Source organism: Schistocerca nitens, chromosome 8 (assembly GCF_023898315.1).
Source record: "Schistocerca nitens isolate TAMUIC-IGC-003100 chromosome 8, iqSchNite1.1, whole genome shotgun sequence".
NCBI classification, from domain to species: domain Eukaryota; kingdom Metazoa; phylum Arthropoda; class Insecta; order Orthoptera; family Acrididae; genus Schistocerca; species Schistocerca nitens.
Genome location: NC_064621.1, coordinates 123,699,990 through 123,721,930, shown reverse-complemented (window position 1 = coordinate 123,721,930; position 21,941 = coordinate 123,699,990). Strand labels below are relative to the sequence as shown.

The window sequence follows — 21,941 nt, the reverse complement described above, 5'->3', positions numbered from 1 at the left end:
AGTCTTTGCACCAATGTCCTGGGTTAAATTCCAAATCTCTCAACTGTTACTTATGAAGTGAGGGCCTGTGACATGTTTGATGGTGATCTGTTTGTTGAATTGGGGTGTTAAGCTTGGAGCCCTCCTCAGTGCTCTTTGCAAGGAGTAGGCTATGTGCAGACACTGGGTTTCACCCTCCCCATTCTCTCATCATCCTCATATAATGCAAACATAACACAATGCTACACTACACTACACACACACATCCATTACATTCTTCTACACTCTACAAACATACGTATAATACAACTATCAGCCATCTGCCAAGGAAGAGGCCAACGTGCGTCAAGGAAGAACGAACACCCTTTGGACAAGTGGCTGAAGCTACCCTGTAGGCATACCAGCTATCAGTGCCATATGAAATATACTTTTTTTAAATGATCACAGGATTACTCAGATTCTAAAGATGTTTTGACCAGAAGCAGTGTGATGGTATTTTGATCTTGTGGAGATTGGTTACACATGTTCTAAAGTCGTATTGGGGAAGAAGTTTCTGTACACAGAGGTACATCAATTATAATACTGTATTGTCACATTCTGCTCTTATTTTAGTATTTGATCCCTAATAGTGAGAGTTGCAGGAAAGTAATTGCTCCATCTATCACTGTTGCCAGCTTTCTGTTCCTGTTATTTTATCTTAACATCATTACTTCAGTTTCAGTTGCTTGAATTAGACTATTTTGTTGTAAGACCTCATCCCATTGCTTTGATATCAGACTTCTTTCCTCATTGATGATATATTTTTTTCTTTCTTTTGTTCCAGATGGTGAACGTAATGAGTCTGCTGAAAAGTGGATCATAGAGGCGCAAACTAAATTTAAGTCATTGTCACTTGATGAGCAGGTGAAGTTTTTTGGCTTTCTTTTAGAAGGAACAACTCCAGAAGTACGCTACAAAATATTTAAAGAAGTGCACAAATACTTTCATCATGACATACTAGTCTTTCTTCCAGTGGAATTACAGGAGTACATATGTCATTATGTTGATGTTGTATCATTGATACAAGCATCCTGTGTGAATAAGGAGTGGAATAGGTTTGTGTGTGGCTTTATAAATTATAAACATTTAATTGTGTAGGTTTATGCAGTGTTTTTGTGCTGGCATACATTTTAGAAGAAGAAAAGCATTCAAACATATTTGTGAGAAGCACTAGGCCTACTTGGAAAATATGACTTATGTTTTCGTTAACATTGACATTGTAACTCACTTTACTGGAAAGTATTTAAATCTGTAGAAGATACAGAGTGCATTCAAGGAACAGAAAAACTGAAACTCTTGAAATTAAGGAAATGAGGAGCTGTAAAGCACTTTCTATACACTGCCTGACAAAATAACTGCAGCACCCAGAAGACACGGTCAGATGTCAATGTATCTTGGTCCATGTGCACACCAGCAGGCAGTATGTAAATGATAAGAGTTGGATTTATCTGTGACAGGGAGAATGGCCACTACAGTACATTAATGTGGTTTATGTTTAGTGTTTTACCAAGTGTGGTAGGGTTTTTGAGGAGCAAGAACAATGTCAGATGTTTAATGATAACTGTAAAGGACATGGAGATGCTGCATACTCGTGTGACACAGCACTACCAGAACCTGGCAGAGTTTCAAAGGGGCCTTCTGTGGGTCTCCATTTGGCCGGCTGGTTAAATTGTCCTGTATCGAGACTTTGGGGCATTCGGATATGATAGTGGCCCAGTGTCGCATTGCATGGGAACATGAGCACAGGTGGGCTCATCATTTAAGTTGCTATCGTCCACCTGTAACCACCCCAAGGGAGGATCAAATTCTTGTACAATAAACGCATTTTCTAAAGCCCTTTATTGCACCTGCCATCCAGAAACAAGTAATGGACTCCGTGCAACATCTGTGTCACCCCACACCATTGTTCAGAGACTAATAGCAGATGAACTAGGGAATTACTGTCCCATGCATAGGCTGCCACTAACACCATACTGCAAATGGCTGCCTTTTTATTGATGCCATGACTTGGTAGCATGGAAAGCCGATGAATGGTACTGTATTGAGTTCAGTTATGTTTCGCAGTCCAGCACTATCCCATGTGACCGTTGTCAGCTGGCATGGCAGTGACATGAGGAGCAGTCCCATTCATACAGTGTTTTGCAGAGGCACATTGGAATTACTCCTGATATTGTGTGGGATGAAAATAGTGCAGGCAGCAGAGGATCAAGTAGGTAAAAAGATGAGGGCTAGTAGAAATCCTTGGGTAACAGAAGAAATATTCATTTTAATTGATGAAAGGAGAAAATATAAAAATGCAGTAAATGAAACGGGCAAAAAGGAATAGAAACTTCTCAAAAATAAGATTGACAGGAAGTGCAAAATGGCTGAGCAGGGATGGATAGAGGACAAATATAAGGATGTAGAGGCTTATCTCACTAGGGGTAAGATAGGCACTGCCTACAGGAAAATAAAAAGACCTTTGGAGAAAAGAGAACCACTTCTATGAATATCAAGAGCTCAGATGGAAACCCAGTTCTAAGCAAAGAAGGGAAAGCAGAAAGGTGGAAGGAGTATATAGAGGGTCTATACAAGGGTGATGTACTTGAGGACAATATTATGGAAGTGGAAGAGGATGTAGATGAAGATGAAATGGGAGATATGATACTGCATGAAGAGTTTGGCAGAGCACTGAAAGACCTGAGTTGAAACAAGGCCCCGGGAGTAGACAACATTCCATTAGAACTACTGACGGCCTTGGGAGAGCCAGTCCTGACAAAACTCTACCATCTGGTGAGCGAGATGTATGAGACAAGCGAAATACCCTCAGACTTCAAGAAGAATATAATAATTCCAATCCCAAAGAGAGCAGGTGTTGACAGATGTGAAAATTACTGAACTATCAGTTTAATAAGTCACGGCTGCAAAATACTAACACGAATTATTTACAGACGAATGGAACAACTGGTAGAAGCTGATCTCAGGGAAGATCAGTTTGGATTCCGTAGAAATAATGGAACACTTGAGGAAATACTAACCCTACGACTTATCTTACAAGGGAACCTCCCCATCGCACCCCCTTCAGATTCAGTTATAAGTTGGAACAGTGGATAGGCCTTGAAAAACTGAACACAGATCAATCAAGAAAACAGGAAGAAGTTGTGTGGAACTATGAAAAAATAAGCAAAATATGCAAACTGAGCAGTCCATGGCAGACATAGGCAATATCAAGGACGATGTGAGTGCAGGAGCGCCGTGGTCCTGTGGTTAGCGTGAGCAGCTGCGGAACGAGAAGTGCTTGGTTCAAGTCTTCCCTGGGGTAAAAATTTTTTATTTTCAGACAATTATCAGAGTTCAGGCACTCACACATAATCAACTTCGCTCTCCAAAATTCCAGGCCATGTTCAGATTTGCTTGGACATATGCAGGAGTTGACGGTCTACACACGGAAAAATTTGAAAATGTTAAAAACATATGTTTTGACAGAGCACAGAGAAAACTGTGCGACTGTGAAACTGTTGCATTCATTTGCTGCAGTTTATGTGACACACTCTTATGTTTTCATCACTTTTTTGGAAGTGATTATCACATCTACAAGAAAACCTAAATCGGGCAAGGTAGAAGAATCTTTTTACCCATTCGCCAAGTGTGCAAGTTAGGTGGGTCGACAACATATTCCTGTCATGTGACGCACATGCCGTCACCAGTGTCGTGTAGAATATATCAGACGTGTTTTTCTGTGGAGGAATCGGTTGACCTATGACCTTGCGATCAAATGTTTTCGGTTGCCATTGGAGAGGCACGTCCTTTCGTCTACTAATCGCACGGTTTTGCGGTGCGGTCGCAACACACAGACACTGAACTTGACAGACAGTGAACAGAGACGTCAATGAACGAACGGACAGATCATAACTTTGCAAAAATAAAGTAAGTAAACTTTTCGCTCGAGGGAAGACTTGAACCAAGGACCTCACGCTCCGCAGCTGTTGACGCTAACCACAGGACCACGGCGCGCCTGTGGTGATGTCATCCTTGATGTTGCCTATGTTGCGCATGGACTACTCAGTTAGTATATTTTGCTTATTTTTTCATAGTTCCACACAACTTCTTCCTGTTTTCTCGATTGATCTGTGTTCAGTTTTTCAAGGCCTATCCACTGTGCCAAATTATAACTAAATCTGAGGGGGGTGCGATGGGGAGGTTCCCTTGTTAGAAGATAGATTAAGGAAAGGCAAACCTATGTTTCTAGCATTTGTCGACTTAGACAAAGCTTTTGACAGTGTTGACTGGAATATTCTCTTTCAAATTCTGAAGGTGGCAGGGGTAAAATACAGGGAGAGAAAGGCTATTTACAATTTGTACAGAAATCAGATGGCAGTTACATGAGTCAGGGGGCATGAAAGGGAAGCAGTGATTGGGAAGGGAGTGTGACAGGGTTGTAGCCTATACCTGATATTATTCAGTCTGTATATTGAGCAAGCAGTAAAGGAAACAAAATAAAAATTCGGAGTAGGTATTATAATCTATGGAGAAGAAATAAAAACTTTGAGGTTCGCCGATGACATTGAAATTTTGTCAGAGACAGCAAAGGCTTTGGAAGAACAGTTGAATGGAATAGACGGTGTCTTGAAACGAGGCTATAAGACGAACATCATCAAAAGCAAAATGAGGATAATGGAATGTAGTCAAATGGAGTCGGGTGATGCTGAGGGAATTAGATTAGGAAATGAGACACTTAAAGTAGTAAAGGAGTTTTGCTATTTGGGGAGCAAAATAACTCATGTGGTCGAGGTAGAGTAGATATAAAATGTAGACTGGCAATGGCAAGGAAAGCGTTTCTGAAGAAGAGAAATTTGTTAACATCTAGTATAGATTTAAGTGTCAGGAAGCTGTTTCTGAAAGTATTTGTATGGAGTGTAGCCACGTATGGAAGTGAAACGTGGACGATAAATAGTTTGGACAAGAAGAGAATAGAAGCTTTCGTAATGTGGTGCTACAGAAGAATGCTGAAGATTAGATGGGTAGAGCACATAACTAATGAGGAGGTATTGAATAGAATTGGGGAGAAGAGAAATTTGTGGCACAACTTAACTAGAAGAAGGGATCGGTTGGTAGGACGTGTTCTGAGGCATCAAGGGATCACCAATTTAGTATTGGAGGGCAGTGTGGAGGGTAAAAATCATAGAGGGAGACCAAGAGATGAATACTAAGCAGATTCAGAAGGATGTAGGTTGCAGTAGGTACTGGGAGATGAAGAAGCTTGCACAGGATAGAGTAGCATGGAGAGCTGCATCAAACCAGTCTCGGGACTGAAGAACACAACAACAACAACAACAACAACAACTATTGTGTGGGAGCCGTGGAGTATGACTTCAGGTCATGGCTGGTAGTGACTGAAGAAGCTCTGACATTACAACAATACATCATGGACATCCTGCAATCTGATGTGCTACCTCGTAAGTTGTGGTGCCATTAATCAGCAGGACAATGCTCATCCACATATGGCGAATTTCTCTATAAACAGTGTGTGTGATGTTGAGGTTCCCCTGTTACCAATATTCCCAAATCTGTCCCCAATAGAGTGTGTGGGTCCCGCTTGGATGTCAACTCCAACCCTGGTGCTAGTAATCAGAATATCAAGGACGAGTAGCAAGATTTATGGGCCACTTTGCCTGAGGAGAGGACATTCTTCCCAATCAATTCAATGCATGCATCCAGGCCAGATGGGGTAAAATGTCGTACTGATTGGTAGTCACATACTGCCAAGTTTTTGTAAATTTGACTTGATTTTGTAATGACTATAATAACATCATATTTCCTCTCAACCAATGAAGTTTTATTTTGTTTCCCCTCACCTTTTGGGTGTTTTGCTTTATTTTGTCAGGCTGTTCAACTTGACAAGAGTTTAGATCATGGGAGTGTGATTACTTACATATGTGATGGAGAAAATCTAACAGTGCTTGCATGAGGTGTGATGGGAATGGAGCAGTGTGTCAGTAGCTGGTTGTAAATAGACGACTAATGTGAGAGCAGGGCATTGTACAATGTATTTCGTAGCAAAAAGTAGAAACAATTGCATTGAATCATAACATCAATGCAAAAGAAAAAATGTGCCGCGTATTCAAAAAATGCAGCAGTCATAATCATCAAAACAAATTTCTATCACATGACGTATAGCTGAAAAGACTATATGGAGTAATATAAGATGTATGCATTTAACCTGTGGTGACTGACCATCTTCTGAATAACTACTTGAACTGTTTGGTAAATGTTGCCAAGCTTTTTGTCATATCATCACAACTGTCGGGCTTGCCAAATCCCAGCTAAATTATCACCATTTGATCTAACCTCAACCTTTTAACACACTGCAGATCATTTTGACATCATGACCTGTAATCCAATAAATAGTTTCTTCTTGTATCACATTCATTGGCTTCACCAAGTCTGCTGCAGTAGACTCACTTGCCACTGTTAGTCAAATAAGGCAAGAGTCACTCATGTAAAAGAGTCTTTTCGGATATCGGCAGTGACATCTTTCTTCAGAAAATAGAACTGCATGAACCAACCACAAAGTTTGGTTTGCATATTGTCATGATGATGAGTGTTGAATATGGAACACATGTTGCCAGTGGCAAATGCAGGTCTCAGGCTAGATTACATATCAGTCTGTTGCCACAATCTTGATAATGTAATATTTACATATGATGACTTTACCAACTTCCAACAAAGCTGGCACTTTTCCATCTAACCAAGATCTCAGATTGTGCTCCAAGTGTCATAACTGTTGCAGTGAACATCTCTTTGGCTGTCTACATCTATACTCCCATCAGCTGTGTGAAACTGTTGTGTTGCCTTTGTACATGCTGTAAGCAAAAAGTGCCGTGCCTGCTACTGCCCCATTTATGGACTTAAGTGCCGAGTTTTAGAAGTACAATGTCGACAGAGTGGTGGGTGGTAATCCAATGAAGTACAAGACAATGAATCGAGAAGTGTTCATTTAATTTTCTTTTTGTCCTTTTTTCTGATATTGGCACTTAATACAGCTTTCATCTTTTAGTTTCACTCTGTATGTGTGAAAAGTAAGTTGCACAATGATTAGAATTTTTACTATCTTCAGCACTGGGAAGTTTCATGCTTGGACGGTAGATGGGCAAGTAGCGTTCAGAGCAGTGTACTATAGTACAGTTTGACAGTTGCTTCTACTTGTAATCTGTCTTTTTCCTAAGCATTTCCAAATAACTGTAGTTTGGAGGTGCACCATTGAGGACATACAACCATAAAATGACAACTAATCAGTGACAAGTAGGTGGAAGTGTGTGCATTTAAAATAACTTGCCACAGCTGATACCTGTTATGCCAAGGAGTGCAGTTACTAATTAAATTTGCTCAAGATGATGGCTTCAGCTGAGCAGTGAAAGCTAGACAACTCTTAAATTCGTATTCATTGCTGGTTAGGTCAGATGCAGATTTTCTGCCATATTTACAGAGTAGAGCCTTTCTATTATATCAACTGTTCTAAAAGTGCCGTAATGTCTTTAGTTTGTTAAGATGATGAGCTATACTGCAGAGACAGCACTGCAGTAAGGTAGTCCATGTGTTTTGCTGTAAGGTGCAATGTTGTCAATTGTGAAATCAAAAGGCTACTTGTTTTAATTTTTGCTAATGTACAGAGAACATGAAGTAACCTTTATTCTAACAACTACAGTAGATCAGAAAGTGTGAACTAAGACAATAGTAAAAATGTAAAACATAAACATTAAATTTCAAACAATCTTTTTTCTCTGAAATATTGCTGGAAGTGATTGAAACGCCTGTGGTTGACGTTGCTACAAAGTTTACATCATTGAACAAATGATTGAAAAAAACCACACTGCTAGACATACCCAAACATGTCTGTTTGCCAGATAAACTTCTTTGTGCTTGTCACCGGTTGGCTGTCATTTTATTAACATGTTGTTTTTGTCTGATCTGTATACTTCATTTTGTATGTAACTGTAACATACCCGATTTAGAGTTAAGTAGAATTTACATGCCTGAACCCAAGTAGTCTGATAAATTGCAGAAGGAGTGGCTTGTGAGGTAACTTTTTACTACATTTTTGAATACCTTGTTATTCTCAATTTCCTGCTATAGTGTTTCTCTTGAACTTGGTGTTTTGTTCTTTCTGCAGCAGGTATTAGTTCATTGGCATCAGACTCCTAGGAAACTCGATGAAGCCTGGAAGTATTTTATAGTGATTTTATTGTATTTTTTTTTCCTAAAAAGTACAAGATATCATACTGCTTTGGCATGTTCTCCTCGTAAATATGCAGGTTCTGTGAGCAATTCTCAGCAGAGAATAGGGTTATTTAATTGTGCTTGAAGAACTGACTGTCAGATCATTAAGTCAGAAATGTCTACCTTTCAGTGATGATGTACTCTTCACTTGGTGGTATCTGAGACTATATTTTCAATCAAAATATTTATTATTTTTATTTAAATGTTGTTCCCTTAATTTTAGATACAGGGTTGTGGAATATTAAGTGTTCTCAAAATAAAGTATTCAGAACTCCCATATATCTCTCACCAATAAATCTTGTCTGATTGAAGTTTATTTTCTGTTTGATACGTGGAAGAATTCCTCTTTTACTGTATACAACTGAAGTATTAGCAATGTGATACAGACCACATCCACCTTCTGCCAAATTGTAAAGGATACTAAATATTCCTTGCATAAATTACAGTCTCATTTGAAAAGCATTGATTCAGTTGTTTTTTAATTACACAGGTCTGCAAAAAATATTTTTTGAAAGTTGTTTGAAATTTGATAACCGACTTTTATTTACTTTTCAGTGCTGATTTCAAAAATGCAATCCATTTTTTTTCTATTATGTCAGGTTTTCTCACAAAAAAGGGAGTATTTTTGGGTATAATAACAAAATTTAAGCAATTTATCACATTTTTTCCAACATTATAAAATATTATTTTACTTATAAAGCATGTTCTAAACTACATTTCCAATACACTTCCATTTCTCTTTCAGCTCATAAGTCCTTATAATAATGCTTTCACTTTCTGTCAAAGCATCTTTTATTGCTTTTCCGGCTGTGTACTCGTTGACGATCATCTCTTTTTATCATCTAGCAGTAGTTCACTATCATGTTGACATTCCATCTTCCTTGATATCTTCTTTCCATTTCTTTGATGTCTTGGTGGAATCTTTTGCCCTGCTCTTCATTTACATCACCAAGGTTTGCAGGGAAGTAGTCAAGATGTGAGTGGAGAAAATGAACTTTAATGCTCATGTTACAGCCCAGCTTCTTAAAGTTGTCGAGCATGTCTGCGATGATTCTCTAGTAGTTTGGATCTCTTTTGTTTCCTAGGAAACCGGTAACAACTAATTTAAAATATGTTTGTTGCTGCCGTTTCTCTTGTTTTCATTTTGTCCACAAAGTTGTGATCTGTCATTAGTTTTCTAATGTCAGGTCCAACAAAGATTCTTTCCTTTAGCTTTGCCTCAGATAAACCAGAAAACTGTCCACAAAGATATCTGAAACACTCCCTTTCTTTTGGCAATGCCTTAACAAATTGTTTCATCAGCCCCGACTTATGTGAAGTGATGAAAGTAACATCTTTTTGGGATCCACAAGGCTTTTCCTCTCAACATTTTTAACTCCTGCCTGTAAGGTTCTTCTCAAGGGACAAGCTTTTTTTATGTAGTGTTGCTTTCTGTCTCTACTATCCCATTCACAGAGAAAGCAAGGGTACTTTGTATAGCCACTTCGTTGACCAAGCAGCATTGAAATCACTTTTAAATCACTGCATAGTGTCCATTTGTGGTCTGAATAGCAGAGTTTGCTTAAAACCAGTTCAAGGTTTTTTTAACATTCTTTTAAGTGTACCGAGTGTCCAACTGGTATAGAGGCATACTTATTGCCATTGTGTAGAAGTACTGCTTTAAGGCTTCTTTTTGAAGAGTCAATAAAAAGTCTCCACTCATAAGGAGCATATTCTATTTTGAAACATGCCATAAGTCCAGGAACATCACTGCAAAACACCAGGTCACCTTCTTGAGAGAAGAAAGATACAAACTCCTTTTTCCTTGATCAGTACCAAGAAAAGGACATACCCAGAGCCAACATATGTTTATCTTTCTATCTAGATCCTAAAACCTCTGCCAATTCTTTAGAAAGGCCTAGGTCTCTAACTAAATCATTCAGTTTAGATTGTGATAATGGAATGGGATTGGTTGTGCCAGGATCATAGCAATCTCTGTCTTCTTCACTATCACCTTGCTGAGCCAGTGTCTCATGATCATCTATATCATCCAGAGAATCTGGAGGAGAGCGTATTGATACTTCAGGTTCATGAGGAACAGGGTGAATGGTTGATTGAATGTTAGAGTAAGAAATATCCTTTTCGTTTTTCAAATTGAAAGTATGATTTTTGGGCTCCCTCCAAACCATTAATATTCCATAACGTAAGGACTGCTTTTTATGTTGAAACCATTGCCTCAGTTCTTCAACACACACTGACCAAACTTTGTGTGGGGCCTAAGACTTATCTTGATCACCTAACTTTACACAAAAATAAGTGAAATATACTTTTTCAACAAAATCAGAAATGTTTCTTTGTTGATTTTTAACAGTATAGTTACCACAAATGTAGCAGAAGCAATCTGACGAGATTATACAGCCTGTGGTAGCCATTGTCCATTAAGCAACTTCACAACACAAGAAAACAGTTACTACTTTAAAGTACTAGTAACAACAACATGTGAACAGCACAGAGTGAAGAGGTACTGTGAACTGAAGGACAATAGCAGAAGCTCACTGCTTGGTGATGACGGGGGAAGGGGCAGCATGACAGACAGACACTGACATGAAAATACTGCTTGTTTCTCTTAATTACTCTTTATTTTATGTATATCTAGTATAAAACAGCTAAATAACAGTTTATGGAGATCCTTAAAACCAAAATTGAAACTCACTAGAGTGCTGAAATATCAAAAAAAGCTAAAACTAGACAAGCAGTTTGTGAAATAACTGTACGTGATGGAATTTTTTCACTATTTTCCCGAAACCAGCATTGAAAACACTATAAAAATCACTTGATACATTTAAACAATTTTAATGTCACAGACCTGTGTTATTGTAATGAAACACAATGAGGTTTGCAGCAGAGTGGACCCCATCTTCTCACAGTCACTGGCCATTTACTAAACCGTCGTGGCAACCTGGACTGCAAAATGCTGTGTCCACAGAGAAGTATGATGCTGTACTAGCATGATCTCCACATGGAACAGAAAACAAATAAAATTGTGTGAACATTTGGAAATAAACCTAACACGAATACATTTAAAGAAAATTTTATAAACATTCAGTTGACGTCGCTGGGGCAGGCAAGACATCAGTATTACCGTATATACTTGTAACACTACACTGCCTGATGCCTGCTGGTAACCTGTTATTGACTTCTGCAGCAGATTATAAACCTCCAATCCAAATACTAGAGAGGTATGCACTGTCTATATGCAAATTATTTTTATTTTTAGTATTATGGTTGTGATTTGCACAATTCATTCTACTGGATGTCCCTGATAAGAGTCATCAGGTGCATTTTCTGTGATGTTTCAGCACATATTTGTGGCTGGAGTCAGCCCAAACGAACACTGCTCATTACATCTTTCATGCAAAACTTGTATTGACAGAAAGTGTTGGTCTGTTTCCTGTTACAAACTAAATTATTTTTAAAGGGAATTTTAGACGTCCTTTTAGTAGAGCAATCAAAAATTATTCTGACACAGTATTTTACTTTGTCGATATGTATTAACAGGGACAGTAGAACACGAAGAATAACCAGTACACCAGCCGTGAATGAGCAGTGCTGCTCCGTGGCGGTAGCAGTTAGTGCTATCCAGCCTGTTGCTGCCTTTGCTGGAGTACGTATCAATAAAATGAATATCACGTTAGAGTAATTTGGGATCACTTAATTGAATGGACTTGTAAAATTCCACTTTAAAAATAATTTTATTTGTAATGGTGAGCAAACTGACGCTTTCTGTTGACATTGGGCTTCGTATGGAAGACATGAGGAGCAGTTTTGCTTAGAGCTGACTCCAGCTATACATTCCAAAAATGAAATTGTAAATATCTGCCAAAACGCAAGGGAAAATATGCCTGACATCTCTCCGGAGGGACACCCTGTACATTTAATCTTGTTATTAACCTCTAATACCATTACAGAGAGTGTGTATTTGTACATAAGTGTAACAATCCTAAAATTCTCTAGGGAGCTTTTGTGAGATATTTCATTATCAGCTTTAGACAATATTCTTACTGTGCACTTCTGTAGACTAAATAATTTTTGACCTTAGTTGAAGAAATTTATACCACAGGACGTATTGAGTGGAAATATGCTAGCAATCCTGTAGGAGGGTCAACACAGTAAGAGGGATTTTTGAGTACAAACTAGGTGAACTGAGCTTTCCAGTTAACTTGTCCACATGCTGGTGCATCGAAGTTTACTATCATTCTGCACGTCTGGAAGATTCACGCATGGAGCCTCATCCAGTGTGTGTCTCTTGTTCGCTACTTTTTTTTACCTGTAAGTCATTTAGGTTTGTTTGGATCTGCATAATGTGACTCTTTGCAAGATGAAAGGTCAAAATGCTGTCAATAAGTTGTTCACTTGTTCCATTATTCTGCTGCCTGTGTGTTTTTACCCCTTGGCAATATTCTTGTATCATTGGAAAATATCACAACATTTGAAGAGCCCTCTAATGCTCCAGGTACCTCATGTAAGTAGGCCAAGAACAGGAGTGGATCAGGAACCAAACTTTGCAGAACACCATGTTTAATGTTTCCCCACTCCAGATGTAGTCCTATTTCTGTGTTATAATTTGTTAATGTGACCTTTTGTTTTCTGTTGGTAGAACAGTATTGTACATCCCTGAAATTGTCACACCAGCTGTACACCAGGGTCACTGTGACCATCAATTATTTGCTGGAGAAATTGCCTGAGTATAGAAAATTTTGTAGTGAAATTGGACTCTCATATACTAAGTGTGTTTTATTTCACCGACATATTTTTTTCAATCAATATTATTATTAATGCATCCAGAATTTGAGATTAAGTAAAATCTGTCATGGAAGCTTTTCAATGATGAAACTTGAAAGTGATCCAGATCTAAAGACATTTATTGCAGTTTAATTAGATGAAGATGCTATTTGTTTAATGAAATGCACTTATTACAGAAATATTTTGAGGAGTTCTCAATTATTCATAAATTTATTCATTATATCCACACTCTTGGAATATGGACTATAGTGTTATTGGCAATTGGCAGACCTCCCCTATTAGGGATGGCTGTGTTCCAACAGTGACCATTTTTACCGTGGATGGCTATTTTCTTCTTTGGCCTGTGACAAACTAATCAGTTCCGTCATTGTTTGTAACTGCTGCAGGAGCATTTAAAAAGTATCAGTTGACAGTAAGCAACAACAAACCTGTAGCAATTATTATGAGAAGTGTATCTGGCCAATGCAACGTGGTGCTAGATGGAGATAAAATTGAATGTGTGGAAGCTTTAAATTCCCTGGTAAGTAAATATCAAAGAATAGAACAGCCAATCTAGAAGTACAGAGGAGAGTAAGCAAAATATCTAAAGTTTATCATCAAGTGCATAGTTTTGTGTGTGACAAGGGAGTACCTGCGAGAGATAAACAGACCATGTTTAAAACAGCTGTTGTGTAAAACAGCTGTCATTTTCAAGATTTCATGTTTGAAATGTAGCTAGCATCACAAAAGTCACTTACGTCACTTTCATGATTGACTTCTTCTAACAGTGTTCCGCCTAAAGCATCTTCGGTTAGTAAAATGTCGTTCCTATGTGCCATTTTCACATAAATGTACTTAACATTCAGCTACAGAAAACTTACACATTGTGTACACCAGTATTATAGTGAACCTTCAAAAAATGTCTGTAAATTAATTAAACAATAATGTCTCATAACTTCAAAAGTCCGTCCTCTGCTAAGTCTGATTTAGGCCTAATGCTGGCAGTGGGTTGTGTATGTGCAGGTGCATATGCACAGTAACAAACAGAAACCTCCACTATCAGAGTGACCCTGGTATACACATCTAGGGTTAAGATAAAACTCCATCCATGCCAAGGGGGGATGTTTTTAACACCACACCATTTTAGTTTCTGTAGTAGAATTTCATTATCTACGCAATCAGAGGCCTTTGCAACACCACAGAAAATGCCAGCAGGGTAGTTTTTCTTGTTTAGTTTAATGAGAAGTATATATGACGGTAGTATCTGTTCCTGAAAGAACAGTTACCATGGATGACCATGCAGCTTTGCAGTATGATGGGCAAACATCTATTGGGCGCACTACGAATGTAGTGGTGTGGACATGTTGGGAATGTGGATCTCACGGGGAGCGTGCAAGGGATAAGTCCCTGCAGACGTACTATTCTCTGTGCCTGCGGTGGCTCAGATGGATAGAGCGTCTGCCATGTAAGCAGGAGATCCCGGGTTCGAGTCCCGGTCGGGGCACACATTTTCAACATGTCCCCAATGAAGTACATGAACGCCTGTTTGCAGCTAGGGTGTCCATTTAATTATCATTTCATTTAATGAGAAGCATATTTGTGAGATTATTTATTTTTTTCAGTAGAGAATCTCTTTTGGAACCCAAACTTGCATGATATTAAAGTGTAATAATGAGAGGTCAATTGCTTTTCTCCACTTTTATAAATTGATATTACCACAGCATACTTCACTCTTTCATGGAATACACTTCAGCTCATTAACTGACTGCAAATGTCAGTAAAAGAAACTTTAGGGGCTGTTGTAGTTACCATATTGTTTAACTGTGTTGCACTGTTTTCTGTGTCTGTGTTCCATCAGTGTTTGGTAACATCATGACCACGTTTTTCTCATGGCCAGTCATAATGTTAGAAGCTCCGTATAGATGGACTAGGCAGTCACCTGGAGAAGTAAAGTTTGAGGGCATGGAATTTTACACAGAATCTGGAAAATTATTAGTGATTTTGTTTTTTGATTAGTGTAAGGTACTGTAAAGGGGAAGTTATTACTGTTGTGGTCACAGAAGCACCTACCTTGTGCTGCCACATGGTGCTGTTCCTGTACTGGCTCACCACTGCAGCTAATTCAATAGTCCTCCATTTTAAGAAGAGTGCAATAATAAAAAATTAAATGTCATGTATGTGACCTGAACAAGACAGAAAGTCACTAATACTGTTCAAAGTATCCTCTTCCAGGCCTTGTGCAGTGTCTTGTGGAGTATACACTGATCAGCCAGACCATTATGACCACCTACCAAATAGCCGGCAGGTCCACCTTCATCATGGATAACAGCGGTGGCACATCGTGGCGTGGAAGCAATGAGGCCATGGTAGGTTGCTGGAATGAGTTGGCACCAGATCTGCAAACACAAGTCACCTAATTCACATAAATTCAGGGGAGGGCGGTGATGAGCTCTGACGCTACACTCAACTGCATCACAGATGTGTTCCATTGGATTCAGAGCTGGTGAGTTGGGGGGGCCAGTACATCGATTGGAACTCACCACAGTGTTCCTCAAACTAATCCGTTGCACTCCTGGTCTTGTGATATGGTGCATTATCTTGTTGAAAAATGTCACAGCCATCAGGTAACGTGATAGTCATGAAGGGGTGGTCTGCAACCAGTGTAGAGTACTTCTTGGCTATAGTGCCTCGCACGAGCTCCACTGGACACATGGATGCCCACATGAATGTTCCCCACAGCATAATGTAACCGCCACCAGCTTGTCTCTGTCCTGCAGTACGGGTGTCAAGAGCTGCTCCCCTGGAAGATGACAGATTCGCACCTTCCCATTGGCATGATGAAGAAGATATTGGGATTCATCAAACCATGCAATGCTCTGCTACTGCACCACCATCAAGTGCCGATGGTCACATGTCTGTTTCAGTTATAGTAGCCAATGTTGTAGTGTCAACAATGCCACATGTGTGTGTCGTTGGCTGCAGAGGTCCATTGCTAGGAGTGTTTGGTGTACTTTATGTTCAGATACACTTGTACTCTGCCCAGAATTAAAGTCTGATGTTAGTTCCTCAACAGTTTGTCATCTGTCCTGTTTTACCATTCTGTCCAGCCAATGATGTGAGACATCTGTAATGAGGGGTGGCCCAACCCCACAACATTTGGATATGATTTCACCTTGGTTTTGCCACGTATTGGAAGACACTCACTGCATCACTCTTTGACAACCCATCAGGTCATGCAGTTTCCAAAATGCTCATGCTGAGCCTCAAGGCCATCATAATCTACTCTTGGTCAAACTCAGATACATCGTGCGCCTTCCCCATTCTACACATGGACAGCACACTCACTGAGACTACATACATTATGCATATGTCTGACTAGCAGTCATTCCTCCCCAGGTGTCGCTGCTATCACCTGGTCAAATTTATATCAATAGTAGGTCGATGGTCATAATGTTCTAGCTGATAAGGGTATGTGTAGAGTAGTAAATACATCTCTCCTAGTCACCTCTTTGGAGATGCATAAAATGCCATTGACTTGGCCACCACATGGTTTAGGTTTGACTAATTGAATGTTTTCTCTTGTTATAACTATTATGACATCTACAGCATAATTATCTTAATACTAATACTAGCTCAGCTCTTTACTTACTTCTCCACTCTCTAACTTTTAGAGGTGCTCATTGCAGGAAGGTCACTTTATTTGTATCATTAGTTTGTTGATGTCACATGGTACTGAAATGAAGTTCTGTAATGAAATCGCAGCAAGGCAAATGGGGTTATTTATGTTCAGTAAGTTTCTTCTTCTTCTTCTTCTTCTTGTCTTAACAACATCAGTTTATTATTTAGACAGGAGATGTCTAGGCATTTATGCTTCATTTTGTTTCCAGGTTGTAGTAGCCTCTGCTTTATGAAGTTGTCCTCAGAATGAACAGCACATTAGGCCTGCTATCAATTCTTCTGTTGTGGGAATTAGTGCACATTTGCCATGCAGAGGATAAATGATGCTCTCTGAAAAGTATATAAAATATTCAACTGGAAAAATTGGCTGGGCATCTCCTTGGGCGCAATTTGAATAAAGATGCTGGATTATTAAGCAACTTCAACTCATTTTGATGGTCTTTGTGCTAGGTAAATATCATGAAAGAGTGACAGTCATCAAGTGTTCACATGCTACCATCATGAAGACCTATTGTAAGTAGAAAAATGGTAGTAAAAATCTCTAAAGTTAGAAATGGCAATGGGTATGTTTGCCTTGTGCAAAAATATATATATCAAGTACTCGTATACTCTATGAAACAGTGTGGGTTGCAATCTTTGATGCAGCTGAGACTAGTTCAGTAGTGGGAAGCTGTGTGTGTTTTTGGAGCACATTGTACATATTTTCAGACAAGGCTCCATAGCTGTTAACCCTGAAAACCTATCATCATCATCTCCATATTCTTCCAGCAAGCCGGGTAGGGTGTTCATGAACAATTTGCCTCCATTTTGCTCTATCTTGATATAATTCTTGTCATGTTTCCCAGTTTTCTCCTATAGTCTTCAGGTCTTCCTTAATCTGATCCAGCCTTTTTTGTCTGGGACATCTTATTAGTCTTTTTCCTTGCACATTTCTATCCAGGTATAGTTTTGGCAGGCGGTTATCCTTCATCCTCTTCACATGTCCAAACCCCTTGCGCCGTGCAAAGCTTAGTCTCTTAGTCACTGACAAATCCACTTGCATCTGTCCTCTGATGTGTTCTTTCCTAATTTTCTCTCTTTTAGTCTTCTGCAAAGTGGATTGCAGAAACTTCATTACACATGCTTGTAACTTGCTCAAATCAGCCTTGTTAATTACATAGCATTCCAAGTTACATGTCATAATCGGCAGGAGATACATTTTAAACATGAAATCTTGAAAATGACAGCTATTTTAAACAACAGCTGATTTAAACATGGTCTGTTTATCTCTCGCAGGTACTCCCTTGTCACACACAAAACTGTGCACTTGATGATAAACTTTAGATCTTTTGCTTACTCTTCTCTGTACTTCTAGATTGGCTGTTCTATTCTTTGATATTTACTTACCAGGGAATTTAAAGCTTCCACACATTCAATTTTATCTCCATCAAGCACCACATTGCGTTGGCCAGATACACTTCTCATAATAATTGCTACAGGTTTGTTGTTGCTTACTGTCAACTGATACTTTTTAAATTTCCCTTCACTTCTAGTACTGTTTCCCTTAAGTAGCCACATCATAAGCAATGATTAAAGTACAGAAATCACTATTTCCTATATCTTTGATTTTGCTTATGATCACATCCATAAAAGCAATTAAAAATAATGGGGAAAGTGCACTACTCGGTTGCACACCTCTCTCTGTACTGAACCAGTCTGATCTGCTGTTACCCACCTGCACACAACTTTTTCAGCCCTTATATAGCATTTGCACTTTCCTTATCACGGAGTTTGGAGCCATTAGTTTTTCTAAACACTCCTGTATCTTACACTTTGGTACACTGGCATACAATTTTTCCAAATGCAGGACATGATCGTGATATCTTTACCCTTTTCCAAATACTTTCACATTAAGTGTCTTAGTACAAATACGGGGTGTGTTGTTCCAGTGCTGCTTCTCAATCCGTGTTGTTCCTCTTCAAACTGGTTTTACAACAGCAGTCTTTATCTTTTCTCTATAACCTTTTCCAATATCTTAAGATAGTGTGACAACAGGGAGGTTACAATTAGAACACTTTCTCCTACTTCCTTTGTTTTAACAGTGGTATTATAATCCCCTTCTTCCAGTCATCTGGTACTTTATTTTCCTTCCAAATGATTCCCTACCTTATTGACAATATAACTACTCACTATATAAGAGGAGGCATTGTGTCACAGACACCCACAATAAAAAGACTGCTAAGTGTTCAAGCTTTCAGCCTAAAGGCCTTCTTCAGAACCAGAGAAAACACACACACACACACACACACACACACACACACACACACACACACACGTCCACTGTCTACAGATGCAGATTGTAGACTGGAACTGTGTCTGATGGGTCATTGGGGTAAGGAGGAGGCATGAGGTGAGATAGCAGGTTATTATTCCACCCTGAACTTTCCATAGTTCAAATCACTCTATCTATTACTGTAGCTATGGGTGTATTGTGACTGAACAGTGAGGCAATAGAACAGTTACTTCATCAATCAATCACATTTCCCATTACATGTTGTTCGTATGTGCATATGCCTTGCTTCATGAGAAAGTTCACTGAGCTTATGCTCTGTGTGGTGCGTTTCAATTGGTTTTGATAATACTGTGCTAGGAGAATGGTCAGGCTCTTTGACTCGATTTCTAACTAATGGTCAGTGGTCAGTTGTAGGTGGTTTTCTGAATATTATTACTTTCATTGAATCTTGGGAACACACAGCTCATTTACTCTTTCGTTGTCACACTAGATAAAAGTATTCTGAGAGTTCACTGAATATAAGCGAAATCAATAAGTGTATTTATCATTTTTCCTCACAACAGTGTTTGGGAACATAATATTTGTTACTGACAAATCATTTTGTATTTTCACTGCTGCAAGCTATTGATTACAATTCTCTCATCAAGAGGAAACATTTCATTTCTATTGCAAATAAAACATACATGTTGCCCCCTCTTCATGTGAGAGCTGAATTGTTTATTACCTGTGGTTCATGGTAGTGTACCTGCTCACTACAAATTCACTACAGCATGTTGTGGCTCATCACAAATCAATACAAAACAGCCCTCCTTATGCCGTTGAAAGAATTATGGCCAATTACTGTTTTTCGACAAAGAAGAGACTGAACTCTCAAAAAGCCTGGGTTGGGAACACTTTGAAATTATAGGGGAATTAATGTTTGTCCGGTTCCTACAACTGACAGAAATGCTTAGATGCTTTCAATAAAGGATTGAGAGATATTGTTCCAATGTGCCCAAAAGATGATATATGACAATCTCTCTATGCATTTCTAATAATTTTATTTGTGATCATGTTTTTGATGCTCTGTGAGATGATATGTTGCAGACAGCATCACAAATGTGACTTTTTAAATATGTCTTTGTCGTTTTGTACTTCTTAGAGGCCCACTTCATTTAATTTTGCAATTTATTTATTTTTATTTTGTCATACAGACAGAGGAATCATCACCTATAGTGAGGATGTTGGTAGACATAACCGCCTCTCCTCCCCAAAGAAGGAACTAATAATTCCAAAAACTAGGATGTCATCAGTTTTACTTTTATATAACTCTATCGGTAGTACAAGATATAGTTTAATGTTGTCCTTGATTTGGAGAAAACAAATTACAGAAAGTTCATTTCATGGGAGATATTTTCTTAAAGCTTTGGCTGTTTGTATATGATGACTGAACATTGATTAATCAGTAACTTACGTCAGATGTCTGCATATTACAGAAAATTGATTGGAAGACACATACTTGTACAATAAGTTGTTAAAGGAAAAAGAAGAAAGAAGCTCAAGTCATTACACTGTTTAGCTATTCAAGTTTAGATTTTCCCCAGTTTCCTTAAGTGGATTGTGCAAGTTTCTACATCTTGTATTGGTATCATTTTTCTTGGGGAAAAATCCTTATGCAAGGTAAGAAAAGCATCTACAACTACATGTACAACATACTCTGGAAGCTAACTGTGTGTTGCAAGGGGTACTTCTGGTACCACTAGCTGATCCTGCCTGTCCTTGTTCCACTCACTGATGATGTCTGGAGATAAACAGTAACGACAAAATTAACTTTGTATGATGGGCTGAAATATTTTCCTGGCAACTGTACGAGAAAATTGGAGGAAAAGTATTTTAAGAAAGAAACACAGTGAATTGTTTTAATATTGTGAAAGAATTACAGGAAGGTATTAGAAAAGAGAAATAACATAGACTAGATATTAAACTTTACATGTTTCTAAAGTGAATAAAAATGTTGAGAGGCATCCAAGCACAAAACATATTCCTTTTGAGTCTTTTTAATGTAAAAAGTTACTTCTGTATTACAATTATTTGTTGAATGATCCCAGCTTCATTCCTTCTACAAGATGTTATTTGTTTTGACAATTTTCCGTTTAAGTGACTGTAGACTGGTTTCTTGGCCAAAGTTGACAGTTCATCTGTTGACACATTAATGCATAAAACTTGATCATAGGCATGTCTTTCTATACTTAATATTTGACTGTGATGGGGAACTGAAAGAATTTATTGGTACCTGATGAGAAATAGCTTGCTTGTGTGTATGTGTTAGAAACTACATTGCCTGAGAAAAGAAGAGAGAGAGGAGCCTCTTCACACACACACACACACACACACACACACACACACAAATCAGTGGGCATGTAAGTGATTAGAACTGCTTCACTGTGAGAGGCAGAATGGCCATCAGATTGCATTAATGTTGTTCATGTTTTGTGTTATTTCCAGGCCTGGTAGGCCATCTAACAGGCATGAACAGCATCATATGTTGAGAGATCACTGAGTCGGACATGGAGGTGCTGTGCATTCCTGTGGGACAGCAACTGATAGAGTTTGAAAGAGGCCTAATTGTGGGGCCCCATTTCGCTGGCTTTTTGAGTTGTGCAGTATCCAGATTTGTGAGGCATTTGAATGTGACAGTGGCTTGGTTTTGGACTGCATGGGAACAGTCTGTGATGTGTAATCACAACAATGGAGGATCACTGTGTCGTGCAGTGATCACTGTTTTGTTCTGTAAGTACATCATAAGCTTCACATCTGCACCTACCATCTGAGTGCAAGTAATGGACTCCCTGCAACAATCTGAGTCATCCAGCACCACTGATGAGAGACTAGCAGCAACTGGATTAGAGAATCACAATCCAATGTGTATGTTGCTGTTAACACCACAACACAAACAGCTGCATTTGGAGTGGTGTTG

The 21,941-nt window shown here is 38.8% G+C and overlaps 1 protein-coding gene and 1 non-coding gene across 3 annotated transcripts in view; both read left to right on the top strand.

The window, feature by feature from the left end:
- The window catches only part of LOC126199053 (F-box/WD repeat-containing protein 2-like), a 128,080-nt gene that overhangs the window by 24,658 nt on the left and 81,481 nt on the right, over positions 1–21,941 (top strand). Inside the window, exon 2 of one of the 2 annotated variants that reach the window (XM_049935761.1) lies at positions 803–1,073. In XM_049935761.1, coding sequence (XP_049791718.1) covers positions 803–1,073 — 271 coding nt within the window. Of the gene's footprint in view, positions 1–802; positions 1,074–11,367; positions 11,493–21,941 lie in introns of those variants that run through there. The other variant, XM_049935763.1, reaches the window with a different exon arrangement.
- Positions 14,465–14,539, top strand: Trnat-ugu (transfer RNA threonine (anticodon UGU)). The gene has a single exon. It is a non-coding gene; the product is annotated as a tRNA-Thr (tRNA).